Source organism: Rhincodon typus, chromosome 33 (assembly GCF_021869965.1).
Source record: "Rhincodon typus isolate 14 chromosome 33, sRhiTyp1.1, whole genome shotgun sequence".
NCBI classification, from domain to species: Eukaryota; Metazoa; Chordata; class Chondrichthyes; order Orectolobiformes; family Rhincodontidae; genus Rhincodon; species Rhincodon typus.
The window spans coordinates 3,994,334-4,010,717 of record NC_063364.1 but is presented as its reverse complement, the minus strand read 5'-3'; the positions used below and the strand labels follow the sequence as shown (position 1 = coordinate 4,010,717).

General features: G+C 41.0%; 1 protein-coding gene across 2 annotated transcripts in view; it reads right to left on the bottom strand.

Moving 5' to 3' along the window:
• Positions 1–16,384, bottom strand: part of LOC109936348 (cell migration inducing hyaluronidase 1) — a 215,934-nt gene that overhangs the window by 75,574 nt on the left and 123,976 nt on the right. For both annotated transcript variants that reach the window (XM_048615950.1, XM_020534964.2), the window contains exons 7-11: positions 14,723–14,793; positions 12,924–13,019; positions 9,148–9,269; positions 7,458–7,605; positions 3,211–3,402 (exon numbers count right to left, since the gene is read on the bottom strand). In XM_048615950.1, coding sequence (XP_048471907.1) covers positions 3,211–3,402; positions 7,458–7,605; positions 9,148–9,269; positions 12,924–13,019; positions 14,723–14,793 — 629 coding nt within the window. The remainder of the gene's footprint in view (positions 1–3,210; positions 3,403–7,457; positions 7,606–9,147; positions 9,270–12,923; positions 13,020–14,722; positions 14,794–16,384) is intronic.

The window sequence follows — 16,384 nt, the reverse complement described above, 5'->3', positions numbered from 1 at the left end:
AAAACAGTGAAATCAAAGTACTTTGTTCCCAAATTATAAGAGCAAGTAAATACCTTATCACCTCTTTAACTGATCATCTTAAGGTGAAAGACTGTCCTTTCAATTCTGGAAGTATGAGGGAGACTCTTCAATGAGCAAATCAAATGGATCACCGTATCGGTTAGCCAATCTCAAATGAATACAGCACAGCCATTTGATGGCTTCAATGGTGTTAGCTTGATGTATAAAGGACAGCTAATTTGGCCACTATCCCTTTTATGCCATTGACAAAAAAAACTCAATTTTCTCTTAACATGTGAAAAAGTAGAAAAAACAAGCACCAAATAGGAATTAAAACAAGGGGACAGTGACCAAACTTCATCCCAAATTAATTTGATCATTTATCCTACGCTTGGTGTGTCTGATTGGGGAAATGTTCAGGTTTACACATTTTACAAAGTGTGCAGACGTTAGGAGCCTCAAAAACTGAACAGAGCCCATTGCTGTGCTTATTTTAGACACTGTTATAATAGACTGACCCCCAAAACAAGGTATTTTTGCAGTTTCAGGGAATGATAATATACTCTGTCAGCATGCTGGCATGTGCCAGATGTTGAAAGTTTGGAATTTCAAACCTTGGCACATCTTGGTTGAATGATAAGCGGCTGGAAATATTTGGCAATTGTCCATTTCTCTGAGTAGAAATCTGCTGTGTTAGATTATGAACTAATTAGGCAACAAAGTACGGTATGTGGTTATTGGAGGCTTAACACACTGGGGATCACTAGCAGGGGATGGATAAGATTGTCTAAAGGACTTACCATGTGCTAAAATGTAAATAATCAAATGCAATTCATTCCTGAATGGCCGAGGGATAGGGAAGGAATTTTCCACTGTACTTTTCCTTATTCTGACACTTCCTTTCCTTTTGCATCTCCCAGGAGATTAAGCGAGGAAGGATGGCATTTATTCAGGATGCTCCAACCATAACGAGTGTGGGCCAGCCTTTACAGATCAGCTGGTCATTTCCTGTTTGTCAATTTTGGGTTTTGAATTCCTTATCTATATAACAACGGACATTCTCTCCCTCATCCTGACTGAGTCATTAACATCTCCTAACTTTATGTGGACCATACTCATAAATAAAATGATCCGATAGTGTTAGGTAGTTCACTGTCATTACTCATCTAAAATCCTGATGACTAGGGTTTGCCTTATAGAAACTGCAACTATATGTCCCACTTAATAATACCAATGACAGCAGTTTCAATGGAATAGTAGGATTTGACAACTGAACTTAACTGTTGATTTTTCAGTCAGGGTATAGGAATTGGGACATCATGTTGAGGTTGTACAGGACATTGGTGAGACCACTTTTGGACTACTGTGTACAATTCCAGTTGCCCTGCTATTAGAAGGATATTATTACATTGGAGAAGGTTCAGAATAGATTTACCAGGATATTGCCAGGACTGGAGGGTTTGAGTTATAAGGAGAGGCTAGATAGGCTGGGACTTCTTTCATTGAAGGGCAGGAGGTTGACAGGTGGCCATATAGAGGTTTATAAAATCATTAGGGGCATAGATAAGATAACTAGCAAAGGTCTTTTCTCTAGGGTGGGGAGTTCAAAACTAGGGGCATATTTTTAAGGTGAGAGGAGGAAGTTTTAAAAAGGGCTCGGAGGGGCAACTTTTTCACACAGAGGGTGATTCATATGTGGAATGAACTGCCAGAGGAAGTGGTAGATGCAGATACAGCTACAACATTTAAAAGACATTCCGATAGGTACATGAATAGGAAAGGTTTGGAGGGATATGGGCCAAATGCAGGAAAATAGGATTAGTTTAGTTTGGGAAACTTGGTTGGCATGGATGAGTTTGACTGAAGGGTCTGTTTCTATGGTGAATGACTCTATGCCCATGAACCTAATACAGTCTTTATAAAGTACCAAATCCTGGATTGGGATCCAAAACTCCAGATTAAATGACATGGAATTTGTCTGAAGAAAAGTAGTAAAATAACTCTTTATTTTGACATTTTTACTTGATTTTAACATCAGAAATTGTTGGTGTTTGCACTCAGTCCTGGATGATGTGGCTAGCAGGGAATATTTGGATAATTATGCCTGATGGGAAGGACCAATGAGAAGAGGTGAAAATAGGTATTAGACTATTTAGACTGGCAATATTTCTAATAGACATGATAAACCTATTAGAGATAAAATGTGAAATGGATAGCATTTAGTTAACTGCTATGTATGTTTCTGACAGCTGGGATGTGACAAAAGTGTGGCTTCTTTGGAAAAAACATTGGTTGTTGATTGGAAGTTTTGGATCCCAATCCAGGATTTGGGTTTTTGTAAAGATTTCATTAGGTTCATGGTCATAAAGTCATACAGCACGGAAACAGACCCTTCAGTTCAACTCGTCCATGCCGGTTTCCCGAACCAAACTAGTCCCATTTGCCTGCATTTGGCCCGTATCCTTCTAAATCGTTCCTATCCATGTACCTGTCCAAATGTCTTTTAGATGTTGTGACTGTACCTGCATCTACCACTTTCGCACAGAGGGTGGTTCATATGTGGAATGAGGAAAAGTTGCATCTCAGGTCCCTCAGTGACCAACACTGTTGCAATAGCGACAGGTTCTTGTAGTACAGATAGATTAGATTCAATTTTTATTCACTCATGGGATGTCAATAAAATCTTAGGTTATATATTTGAAGCCCTGTTTCCTCAGAAGGTGAAGGAATGAATCGTAACTAGGAACAAATAAAGCAGAACAGGCAATCAGTGATTCTCAAACAATGTATGGGAAAATGTGAATGCAAATCTGAGATACACAAGGGAGCATCACAATGGTTAGACTCTGGCCAGTCTGTTTAGAACAAACAACTTTGACCAACCCGTGACTATCCAATCTCAAAGCATTCTGACTCCATTAATTCTGAAAAAGCTTTCCTCGTTTTTCTAGAAAGCTTTTCTTGAAGTCCAATTGCATCGGCACCAAAAATTTCCCCCCTTATTTGCCAACTCGTTCCTGTATTATTATTCGATACTTGCTGCCAGCTGACAGTGAAATTTATTTTATCAATACGGCTTTGGATATGGGCAGTCCAGTTGCCAATGTAGCAATCCGAATGACAGCAGTTCCATAATTGTCTGCACTCAAGCTTTTCATAAGATAGGATTTCCTTGAAGAAAGTCAATTACATCAATTAACAACATCATACCTTGGATTTTGACCTGGTTAGGTTTGCATTCTGGACAGTGCAGAAGTTGGAATTCCTCTGTCTGATGCATGGAATAATCTGTGCTGGCAACAAAAATGACATCACCAGGCTTCCAAGTTCTGGCATCATCCACTAGCTGCAGAATTGTGCTATTAACATGTGTATCTATGGTAATGGTCACCTTGGGCCGCACTGAAAGAAGAGAATTCAATGTTTAAGTTTGTAAGTATTAAAATGCATCTCCTGCCAATTCTTCAATCTTCATAAGAAAAGGACCATAAGCAGTCTTATATGGAACAGCTGTTACTGGGATTAAAAGAAGAAAAACATCTAAAACAAATTCTTCTGCATTCTTGAAAGTTTTGGATTGGAATTTCCTCTTTGTTCAAGGATCAACAACATATTTTAATTGTCTTCATTTTAAACAAAACACAATGAAAATGAAGATGCGGTAATCTCTTAAACAGGCGATTTAATGTAACATCATTTTAGTAACTGGAACAGTAAACAAGAACATTCTCCCCATGACAATGAACCCATGATAAAGATCCAGTAACGCTCTCAATAGTTAACTGACCACTCACTCAGTGTAAATGACAAAATGACCGAATGTCTCCACAGAATATGCATCATGGTTGGGATTAAGTCAGAGATCAAGACTATGAACATAGAACATAGAACATAGAACATTACAGCGCAGTACAGGCCCTTCGGCCCTCGATGTTGCGCCGACCTGTGAAACCAATCTGAAGCCCATCTAACCTAAACTATTCCATTATCATCCATATGGTTATCCAATGACCATTTAAATGCCCTCAAAGTTGGCGAGTCTACTACTTTTGCAGGCAGGGCATTCCACGCCCTTACTACTCTCTGAGTAAAGAACCTACCTCTGACATCTGTCCTATATCTATCACCCCTCAATTTAAAGCTATGTCCCCTCGTGCTAGCCACCACCATCCGAGGAAAAAGGCTTCCACTGTCCACCCTATCTAATCCTCTGATCATCTTGTATGTCTCTATCAAGTCACCTCTTAACCTTCTTCTCTCTAACGAAAACAGCCTCAAGTCCCTCAGCCTTTCCTCATAAGACCTTCCCTCCATACCAGGCAACATCCTGGTAAATCTCCTCTGCACCCTTTCCAATGCTTCCACATCCTTCCTATAATGCGGTGACCAGAACTGTACGCAATACTCCAAGTGCGGCCGCACCAGAGTTTTGTACAGCTGCAACATGACCTCATGGCTCCGAAACTCAATCCCTCTACCAATAAAACCTAACACACCGTACGCCTTCTTAACAACCCTATCAACCTGGGTGGCAACTGTCAGGGATCTATGCACATGGACACCAAGATCTCTCTGCTCATCCACACTACCAAGAATCTTACCATTAGCCCAGTACTCTGTATTCCTGTTACTCCTTCCAAAGAGGTCAGCAACTGCTAATTGCTACCAGTAGTAACCCAATGCACCATCTGCAAAGAAATTAGTCCATCCAATGGTCAATAAAAGGCAAAATTCATTTCATTTTTTGGTTTTGTTTCTTCACCAATGAGACCTTCCCAATCCCTTTCACATGGAAGTTTTCATCCCATTAGTCTAGCCAAGGTTAAACCAGGGCAAAGTGTTTCTATGCAGTCAGTGTGCGCTAAACACACTGATTACAGCAGGGCTAAGAGAGGCAGAAGAATTACCAATAGATAAGGTAGTCAGAAATGGTATTATGCAATAGCCAAAGGCTTCAGCTCCTCTGTTACATATTAATGAGATATTTTTAGTAGATCTTTTGAATGTGGTTCAATTTGAGGTGTAATTATTGTTTTCCAAGTTCTTCAATGGTGCCAAATGTTTTTCACTCAACAATACTTGAGCAGAGAATAGAAAGTGGTTTCCCTGGAGGCTACTATAATGTATCATTATGCAAATTTCAGACCAGGGAAGTGTTGTGCTAATATTTTCACAGGAACGGATTGGACCATATCTCTAGTTAACAGGCGGAACATAAGAAAATACAAAATAGGAACCATTCGGCCCGTCAAACCTGCTCCATCATCCTATAAGGTCACGTTTGATTTTGGCCTTAAGTCTTCTGTGTAGCCTCATAACCATTGACCCCGTTATAGATCGAAAATCTGTCTAACTCAGGCTTGAAGATATTCAATGATCTAGCCTACACTGCTCTCTGAGATAGAGAATTTCAAAGATTAACTGAGAGAAGAAAATGCTTCTCATCTCTATTTTAATTGGGAGCCCCCTTATTTTTATACTGTGCCCAAAAATTCTAGGTTTCCCCCAAAAAGGGAAACATTCTCTCATGCCCCTGAGGACCTTAACTATTCCAACAAAAATCACCTGTAATTCTTCCATACTGCAATGTGCATAGGCCCAAACTGCTCAACGTTTCCACAAAAAAAGCCTTTCATCCCCAGAATTAACTTCATAAACTTCTCTGAATCGCCTCCAGAGAAAATACATTTCTCCTTCAGTAAGGAAACAGAAATTGTATACAATACTGATAGGTAGCAAAAAAATAAATAGCTTCAGCTACAATCGAATGGAGGAGTAATTAACAATTATGAACGCATATGTATATATTATGCGTAAGAAAATACTTTCTGAAAAGCAATTAAAAGATATTCAAATCCTGGGTAGAGGAGTCCAAAACTAGAGGTTATAGGTTTAAGATGAGAAGGGAAAGATTTAAAAGGGGCCTAAGGGGCAACATTTTCACGCAAAGCATGGTGTGTGTGTGGAATGAACTGCCAGACGAAGTGGAGGAGGTTGGTACAATTACAACATTCAAAAGGCATCTAAATGAATACATGCATAGGAAGGGTTTAGCGGGATATGGGTCAAATGCTGGCAAATGGGACTAGATTAATTTAGGATATCTGGTTGGCATGGATGATTTGGACTGAAGGGTCTGTTTCTGTGCTGTACAACTCTATGACTCTATAAATCCTCAAAAGATTGACAAAATCTGCATGAAAGATTAAAGTGAGTAGCTTCTTTGGGGCTGTCCACTGGCATTAGGCTTTCTCAATATCAATGCAGAGATCTGGAGAATGATGGAGGCCATTGGCAGGAGAAATTTGCACTGGGAGCTGTCAATCCATTCAAAATAAAGTGACTGATCTCCATGGTGATTTAGGGAGTTTCACGGTTAGATTCCTGTCTCCATCTGAAGTTGGTGAACTGAAAATGAATTGTGTCTGCTGCTGTTTCTGTGAGAGAGACAATATCAGGATGGGGACTGGCTATAAGATACAAGTGTGATGAGTAAAGTTTACATTAAGTCGGTGTGATGCGGATTGGATTACAGGAGGAAAGTGTTTTCATTGGTGTTAACTGAAAAAAGTATCTTACAGCTTTACTGGATTTCCTGTAGCACTGCACAATCAAAATATGGACTTGGAGATCAATAGACTAAGACAAAGGAAAATGTCAGGAGATTGAGGGTCACAAGATCGGGAATGGAACTGAAATTCAAGGTCGGGCATTTCAATCCTGCTACTACTCAGTCTCCTTTAAACCTTACCCATTAACTGGGTGAAGCTTGGGTTTTTAAAGGTGGTTCAACACTGACTCAGTGGTTGTAAACAAATAGTTCGAGTGTGTAAGCCCAAAGACAAGGCACATTCATTTCAGAAGGGTGGAACAGTATGCACAGGGAATGGGTGCATAGCTGACTGAGCTCCAGAATCTAGGTGAGAAGATAACGAGGTGGGAGGCATCCCAGGAAAGACAGGCCACAAGGAAAAGTGGATGAATAAACAAGATGGCAGGTGGCAATGGGTAACTTCTGCCACAGCCCCACCTAGTGACCAGAACCCAGCCATTACAGTGTGACAAACAAATGTTGACAGTGCCATTAAATGGCGTAGAAATGGTGGCAAGCAAGTTAAGACTTAACAGAGTCATAGAGTTATACAGCATGGAAACAGACGCTTCGATCCAACTCATCCATGCCAACTGGATATCCTAAACTGATCTAGTCCCATTTGAGCCCTATCCTTTAAACCCTTCCTATTCATGTACCCATCCAGATACCTTTTCAACGTCATAATTATTTGATTGGGTAATATATAAAGGCTCCACTAAACGTAACCCAGAGATGGGTTTAATATGGGTGTGCCAAATGATCATTTGAGAAGGTTGCTCACAATAGTTACTAAGTCATGTCTCGTACATATTTATTTAGAGCTTAGTTACCAGTGAAGAGATATACACAGAACAGAACAGACCTGGTTTACCACAAAGAAAGCGCACTTTGTAGTTCTGGCAGATTCCATTAGCTTGATCCTTATTTCGACATACAAATCCATAGTCTTGATCATGCATATGGAACACTTCTCCTGTACGACTGGCTGGGATTCCATTAACAGTAACAACCTAAAACATAAACAGCACCTTAATAAATACATTTTAATCAAATGCCTGCAGGAAAGCTCCCATTCTCTTGTTCTGACTTTGGCAGAAACCCCAGAGCAATGGAGAATAGAATTGTTTCTCCAGGATTCCTACCAATGCTATATTGCAGTTACTGACAGACCGGGACAAAACTTACTACACTTCACTGTCAAATAGAAACCCACAACATTAGCAAGCCATTCCTATTTTGATAATTTGATCTTACAAATCGACACGGGGTGGGGGGAAAAGGGGAGAGCTAGAGGTCAGGGTAGAGAGGGACAAGGGAGACTCATGTTTGGCTTCAAAAAAACTGTATATTGTGGGGCTGGAGGAGAGCACTCGAACCTCATATATCCAGCAATAATGGTTTAAATCTCCCACATTACCTGGCCTGGAGCTGCTCAATGACACTCTGAAACTGTGCCACTGAACGGCCAGTAAGGGCTGTGAAGCCAATAAAGGCAGTGTTCATAATTGTAAAGAATCTCAAGCCCCGATGATGGAATTGGGAACTGACAGCAATTTTAACTCACTGATCTGAGCAGGAAATGGTAACAGTTTTCCTGCCAGCAAACCCCAACCCCTCCAATCCAGTGGGACAGAAATCGAGGCCAGACAAGTGTTTAAGTTAATTTATGACCTAATTATATCTCAGAGGATCAAAACAAACCACAACCTCAGCAGCCAATTCTGTCACCTTGCCTGGTCTCAGCTCTGGCTCACGTGACTCTCCTTCCATTTCTTCCGTGCTCCCTGCTCAGATCCAAGATGCAAGTAAATGCCTGACATTAAAAAAGATTCCTTGCCTGCTCTCTGAAGCAGCAATAGGAGTTTGATGTGCTCTTCAGTGGTGGTGAGGTTTGTTGGCAGAGAGCACATTTGATCAAGCAGGAGGAGGTTGTCTGGGGAATCTGCTGCCTTCTCCCCATGTCCGAAAGGTTTGTGTCCCACTCCATGATCCATCGAAACCCTTCAGTGAGCAATTAATTCCCACTGACAAGTCCCATCCTTCCACCACTGGCATTAACCCAGCCCCGGGTGAGGCAGGGATGTGATACACAAACCCCTGAAGGGTTGCTCCCCACCTCCCAGGCTTTGGCTGGGATGGGTGTTCCATCAAGGACAATAGCACCAGAGTTGTGGGAGGGAACGGGGCCTTGCTGAGAGAAAACCCCCACCCCCAAATTATCAAAATAAGACTGGTTTGCTAATGATGTGGGTTTCTATTTGACAGTGAAGTGAAGTTTTATCCCAGTCTATCAGCCTGTCAGTCTAATGGCAGTCGCCTTCCAGTGGCACATACGTAGGAACATAGAGCTGTAGCCCGTTCAGTCCCTTGAGCCTACTGTGCCTTTCAGTAAGTTCATCACTGATCTGTTCATGACCTTTGGACTCGCAGGGTACAGTCCTTGGTTTACCTGTGTATGGTTTGATGTTTTCAGGCATAGACTTTGGTCTGCCTGCATATCGATCGAGCTTTACAGGGTACGGTCCTGAGGGTTAATCTGTATTCCTACTTGCCTGAATATCGATTGGGCTCTCACAGATTTTCCCAGGAAATGCAACTCTCAAGTCAGACAGTTTTTCCCAGTCTCCCGATCCTCGCTCATCATCCCGGTTAAACCAATCGGTCCATTCCACATCTACAGACAAGGAACATCGGTTTGTTGAAGGCGGTGGAATGAAGGACACTTTAATGGATGAAATTTGACAAGACGGGTGCTGAATGCTAAACGATTGCCTCTCCATTATATGAATCTCTAGGTTCTCTAATGTGCACTCGCCATGTGTGCTATTGCCATTAATATAGAATCTTGGCCTCATCATAGCTTCAATTCTGGTCCAACCAGCTTTGAGCTATTGTTTCCAGTCAAACTGAATCTAAAAAGACAACAATTTGAAGTGTCATTCAGTGCAACAATCACAAAATAGGCAGGACCACCTTAACAGTTCTCCTAGACTAGCTACGTAACCACAAACAGCCCTGTCATTTTGAAGTTTAGCATACAATTTGTTAGCAGCTAATTGCTGCAATCCCCTTCATACAAAGCTGCAAACTTTACTAATCAGGCCAAGGACTGAATGCCAATTCAATGCAAAACAAACCCAAAACCAGAAACATTCAAGTTGAAGTTTTTAAAATCCTGCAGCTTTGAAACAGCAAGAACAGAATTTCGAGAGAAAATTACACCCAAGGTTTTGCAATGTGTTTTGCATTGTCAGAGAACATTAAGGTGAATGACATTGAGTTGAACATGCATCTGTGGCGTTTTAAACCTAATAATTGTGTTTGCAGTCAGCAGTTTCTTTTTAATCTCCGATTTTTTTCTTAAGACTAAGGGAAAAGCAGAAGCTGTATTTCTAAACATGAGCACGATTTTACATGAGCTGTTTACTTTCTCGAACAGTACATCCAGCTGCCACTAGACAGGAAGGGAAAGGAGGCCATTCAGCCTCTCAAGCTAGTTCTGCCAATCAGTTGGATCATGGATAATCTGTGCCTCAACCCCATTTGCTCCATATCCTATGACAGACTTTCCCAAAGATTAACCAATCTGTTTGCAAACTGAATGGAGCTGGCATCCACAGCACTTTTGGGAAAAGTATCAGGTTTCCACTAACCATTGTAGGAAGGAGTGTTTTGAATTTTACACACCTAAATGTCCAGCTCAAATTTTTAAGTTCAAGTAGAGCTGTTCTTACAAGTTATATCCTTAGCAGCTGTAGGCACCATTAGAAATTATTCACCTACTTGACACTTAAGTAATAAATACGTTCTTTCTTGCATACTTGTTGGTTTGTTGCAAATCTTACCTTAGAGCTAGCAGAAATTCCTAAATCAACAATAGGTTTATTGCAGTGCTTTGAAGTAGCTCAACAATTATGAACATATCTCCACATATCCTCAGAACTCAGGCCTTTCTGGAAGTGATCAGTTCTTTCAGTTTTCAGAGACTAAACTGTGGCTTAATCAATCAAGCACAATGAACATAGATCAGTGAACAGACTAACATAATATTAGAAACATATATATTTACGGATCTTGAGAATTGTAAAATTGAAGATTTGGATAATTCCTGGGTTGTAGATAATGTATCATGTAACTTTCTAAAACACAATAGTGAAAAGGTCAAAGAAATTGGGACTGTGTGCTATTTACATGAATACAAAGTGACATTAGGGAAGGGATCCAGGGATCAGTCGACTATACAAAAAGCAGGGAGGCATGTTGGCTCAGTGGTTAGCCCTGCTGCCTTACAGCAGTGGGGATCCAGGTTCAATTCCAGCTCAGGTGACTGTCTGTGGCTGTATGGATTTCCTCCAGGTGCTGCTATGCAAAGATGTACAGGCTAGGTGGATTTGCCATGGAAAATTGGGTGTGGGTGGCATGCTCTTCAGAGGGTTGTGGGCTGAATGGCCTGCTCCCACACTGCAGAGATTCTAAACAAGAACCCTAAGATCACAATTGACAGTTTCTCCAAATCCTTAACTCTGCAAAATCAAAGCAGAGGAAACAAGTGAACAAACGTTAGCACCAAAAGGAGCTGAGAGGCCTTAACCTTTGACAATGAGTTACTCAACAGGTCTTCACTTGAACCCTCTCTACTCAACCAACAGCTGAGGCTACAATACAAGCTGTGGCAGAACTATGAGTCAGAAAGATTTCTAAAGTTTTCAAAGACTTCCAAATGTTCTTGTAGGGCCAGTGAGTTCTGTTTAATGAATAGGTTGGAGTGGCATGGAGCAGTCTATTGTTGTATGGAGTAGATGCACTATGAGGTCACAGGCATATGGGGTGATATGAGGGTTGTGTGTGTTGTTGAGCGGAGGTGGATTGGTGGTAGGATGGTGGTTATCGGGAAATTGGAGCAATCTGATCAGTCAGGATCTTACTCATCGGTGGAATAGGTTTGACAGGTCAAGCAGCCTGCCCCTGTTCATGTGAAGGGTATAGTGTGGTATGGGGTGTGTCATTGGCTTTGGGTGATAAGGACGGATATGGGGTTGAGTGGGGAATGGGGGGCTGTTAGAGGATAGAATTAAGAATGGGGTTTATAGTGGGTGAGGGTATTTAGGGCCTGGGCCAATGGCTCAGTAAATAGATGTGGGCATTTAATTTAGATGTCTTGGCAATAATCTACGTCAGTCTTTGGCACCATGCCTGGCTCCAGGCTGTCCTTACGAGCCAACAATGCAAATAAGAACAGTAGGTACTGTGGGGCAAGAGGCAGATTGCAATATCCAGAATTCCCCTGACTCCCAATTCCGACCTTATAGATGAAAATCCGTGTGTATGCTGTTGCTGTTACTGTTCAACTCATTTTTTAAAATAAGACCTCTTGGGATACATGGCGAATTACCTTCTTAAGACTGCAGTCCTATAACCCTATTTATTCCCTTGTCCCCAGTGTTCTCCTGCCACTTTTGTTCACATTTACGATGCTTATGTTTATCGTCGGTCTGGTCTCTATCACATAATAGTTTGTTGAAATTTGGACATACTGGCCTGCGTGCTTCCTCTTCTGATAAAAGTAATCACATTTCAAAAATACATTTTTGGTGACCTCAGCAAAGTGCTTTACTATAGAAAAATGTAACAGTCAATTTTTGCATAGTAAGATCCCACAGCCAACAATGGGTTAAACAGTGGATAATTTGTTCTATTCATATTGGTTGACTTGTTTGCAGCAGCAGGGGAATGCCACTGCTCTTCTTTGAAAAGTACTTGCATCTATATTTGGATACCTATGTGATGTCTCTAATGAAAGACAGACCTGCAGTAGTGTGGTACTCCCACAGTACTCAGTCTAGGCTACATGATCAATGCAGCACAAGGTGGACTTGGACCTATAACCTTCTGATTTAGAGATGAGATTGCTATCCAGTGAGCCAAAGGCTGAGATCTAGTGTACTCACAAACATTGTGTTTCACCACACCTCTGGCCAGCTGTCTAGTAGCACCATCGCACCTTACTATAATGGAGAGGATGCAGATAAAAGGGATTTTTTTTTGTTTTGTTCCAGCCTTGGCCTTCCTCAGCTTTCAGTTTACCTCAGAAACTCAACCTTATTTGGTGATCTGTTAGCTCAAGCATGGGAGTGACGTGTTGAGATCAAAAATCAGCCATGATCATATTGAATGGCGGAGCAGACTTGATGGGCCAAATGGCCGACTCTTACTCACATTTTCTAGACTATAATAAATGAAATAATTCATGGTCTGTCATTATCATTGATGACGAAATATGAAGTTTGGTTTAGAAATATAAAACAATGTAACATCAAAACTATCTTACCTTGTACCCACTCACTTGTTGAACCAACAGTAAAGTGATTGCCATGAGGGGAGTGGAATAGTTTAAACACTTTTGCAGCAGCAGATCCTCTGGCTCCTGTGGAATTATCAACAAAATTAACTACATTCAGCTCAAAATTTGTGTTTAGTTCTTTAACATAAAACAACATTTTCCATTATGTTAGCTCTTCCAATTAAAACTTCAGTGATAAATAAATTCCTCCATGAAATTTCTTCACTAGATATTCTTGAGCCAAAAACCTTCAATGTCTGTGGAGGTTCTCCCTACATCTTACTATAACATTTCCATTTAGGTTACTCCCCCTAGGGCTATATTAAATTTGAGCCAAATTGAAACAGCAGGTTAAAGGCTGAATTTTCTGACTGCACCTTCCCAGCACTGAGTCTCACCAGAAGGGGGCACCCTTGGCCAACCATACATGTACCATCAAGGACTCATTCACTTTAGTAAAGAGACAACAAAGTGCATCTGATCTACAGCACAGTCTATTGAGAGATAAGGGTCCATTATATCATCTCAATTCTGGTATCGTTCCTGTGAAACATCTTTGCACTCCTCAATACCAACATGTTTGTATCATAATATAGAGCATCTCAGCATTGTTTTAGACTAGTGTTTATGTTCCTCACAAGCCTCCTTCTATCCTTCTCCATCTAGTGCTATTATCAGCATAACCTCATATTCCATTCTCCCTCATGTACCTTGCCCTTAAATGCATCTGTGCTATTGATTGCAACTTGTCCTTGAGGTAGAGACTTCAACGTCCTACTCACTGTCTGGACAAAGGTCCCTCTGAAAGTTGAATTTTGCAGCATTATAATAGCTATCATATTTTATGGACCTCAGAAATGGAAACATCCTTTCTAAATGGGTCTCTATTTGGTTACATGTTAGCCTGCTCTTTTCCAGAGCAGGAAGTCCCACTCTGTCCAGCCTTTAAGTATATCCTCTCAGTCTGGTGTTGTCCTTGAATATTCTTATTAGACCTTGTAATAACCCCGACAAGGTCCATGGGAAATCACTAACTCATCTCCTCATGAAACTCGGTGAGTATGGGTTCCCACGGTAACAGGCATTGGCCAGCCCCCCTGGAACTCATCAACTGAGCCAGGAGGCCTGGGTTCAAGTCCCACCTGCTCCAGAGGTGTGTAAGAACGTCCCTCAATGGGCTGATTAAAGCAGACCTAGCATACAATGTCTATTTATGCTCTCAATACCTTTAGAGTGAGTTGGGCACCGGGCAGGGGATACAGTGCTTTATTCCACCAGCCCCCGACTCCATTTTTATTTAGTCACTTCCCACTCTTCCTCCCACCTCACTTTTGATCGTTCACATTGCCCATAATGGACTTTGCATTTAAACTTCTAATTGGCTGCACGGGTGGTCAACGTTGGTGGTTAATTGTTGAAAACAAAACAAAAAAAGTTGCGGTGATTTGGTGGTGGAGAAGTTGTTCAGTTGTGTAAGATAACACTTCTGGATACAAGAAGATAAAGCAGTCCCAAAGGGGCCTCAGGATGTAATGTTAATGAGCTGACCACTGAGGCAAAGCTAGAATTGAACCTGGGTTTCTAGCACTATGAGGTAGCAGTGCTAACCACTGGGCCATCATGCCATATGTTGTTCCAAACCTGGCCCACTAAGGCTCAAAAACAGGTTTGATTTCCTGATATAACTGTAGATTTTGACAACAATCAAAACACAAAACTTGCCAGTTTATAAAATCTGATGTTAAAGTTGATAATAATAAGAATATAGAACGTGTCCCCTCAGTTACCTTGGTAGATAACGTGATCTTCAGCAGAAGACTCAGGTGATCCTTTAACTGTGATGAAACTCCAAGGATGCCTTTGAATTGAAAAAGAAAGAACATTTACATTTGCATAGCACCTCTTGCAACCATAATTGTCTTATTGCAATTTACAGAGAGTGAAGTACTTTCTAAGTGTTGTCACTGTTGTAATACGGGAAATGTGGCTGCCAATTTGTGTACAACAAGATTCCACAAACAGAAATGTGATAATGCTTGGCACTTCTTTTGTCATGTTGATTGAGATGTAAATATTTCCGATGTACCCCGGGGGAACTCTCCTGTTCATTTTCAACTGATGCCATGGGATCTTTTACTTCCACAAGAGAAATTGGGCCCCCTGGTTCTATATCCCAACTCCAAGCCAAGGGAACATCCTTCCTGTATCTCCTCTGTTGAACCCTACACAAATTTAGTGTCCTTCATTGAGATTACCTCTCATTATTTTACACTCTAGAGAAGATAGGCTGACTTCACTCATAGGAAAATTCTGCCATCCCAGGAATCAGTCTTCTGAACCTTTGCTGCTCTCCCTCTCTGGCAAGTATGTCCTTCATTAGATAAGTGGACCAAAACCATACACAATACTTCAGGTGAAGTCTTCCCAACGCTCTCTAAAATTGCAGCAAGTCTTTTTTACTGAAATTGCCTTTCTGTGAAGGCCAACATTTCATGAGTCTTCCTAACTGCTTGCTGCACTTAGATGATGCCTTTCAGTGACTTATGAACAAGGGCATCCCAGTCCTATTAGTAATCAACACTTCCCAATCCCTCCTATTTAAGAAATGTTCCACATTTCCTTCTTCCCTCCGATCAAAGTGGATACTTCATATTTATCCACATTCTATCTGCTATGTTTTTGCCCACTCAATCACTCTGTCCCAATCTCCTTCAATCCTTTTTTATATCCTCCTCACAATTCATCTTCCCATGTAGTTTAATATCATCAGCAAATATGGAAATTTACATTTGGTCCTCACATTCAAATGATTGAGGAACAGTTGTGTCTAAGCACCAACCCTTTCGGTACCCCAATAGCTGAAAATGAAAATAATCTATTTGTTCTTACTCTTTGTTGTCTATCCATTAATGAGTTTTCAATCTATGCCAGTATATTGCATGTGTTCTTATTTTGTTTACTAACCTCCTGCGTGGAACCTTATCAATAGCCTTCTGAAAATATAAATATACCTCATTCACTGATTTCCCCTTATCTATTCTGCTCATTACACTCACAGAATTTGTCAAATATGGCTTCCTTTTCATAAACCCATGTTGATTCTGCCATTCCTACCATTGTTTTCCAAGTGCCCAGTTTGGAATATATCTGTTACAACAGATTCCAGCATCATTCCTCCCATTGATGTCAGGTCTGTAGTTTCTCATTTTTCTTCTCCCTCCTTACTTAAATGGTGGGGATTTTCCAATCTGCAGAAGCTGTTCCGGAATCCACAGAGTTTGGAAGATGATCACCAACACATTTGTTATATCTATAGTTACAGAGATAGTAGGAACTGCCGATGCTGGAGAATCTGAGATAACAAGGTGTAGAACTGGATGAACACAGCAGGCCAAGCAGCATCAGAGGAGCAGGAAGGCTGATGTTTTGGGCCTAGACCCTTCTTCAGA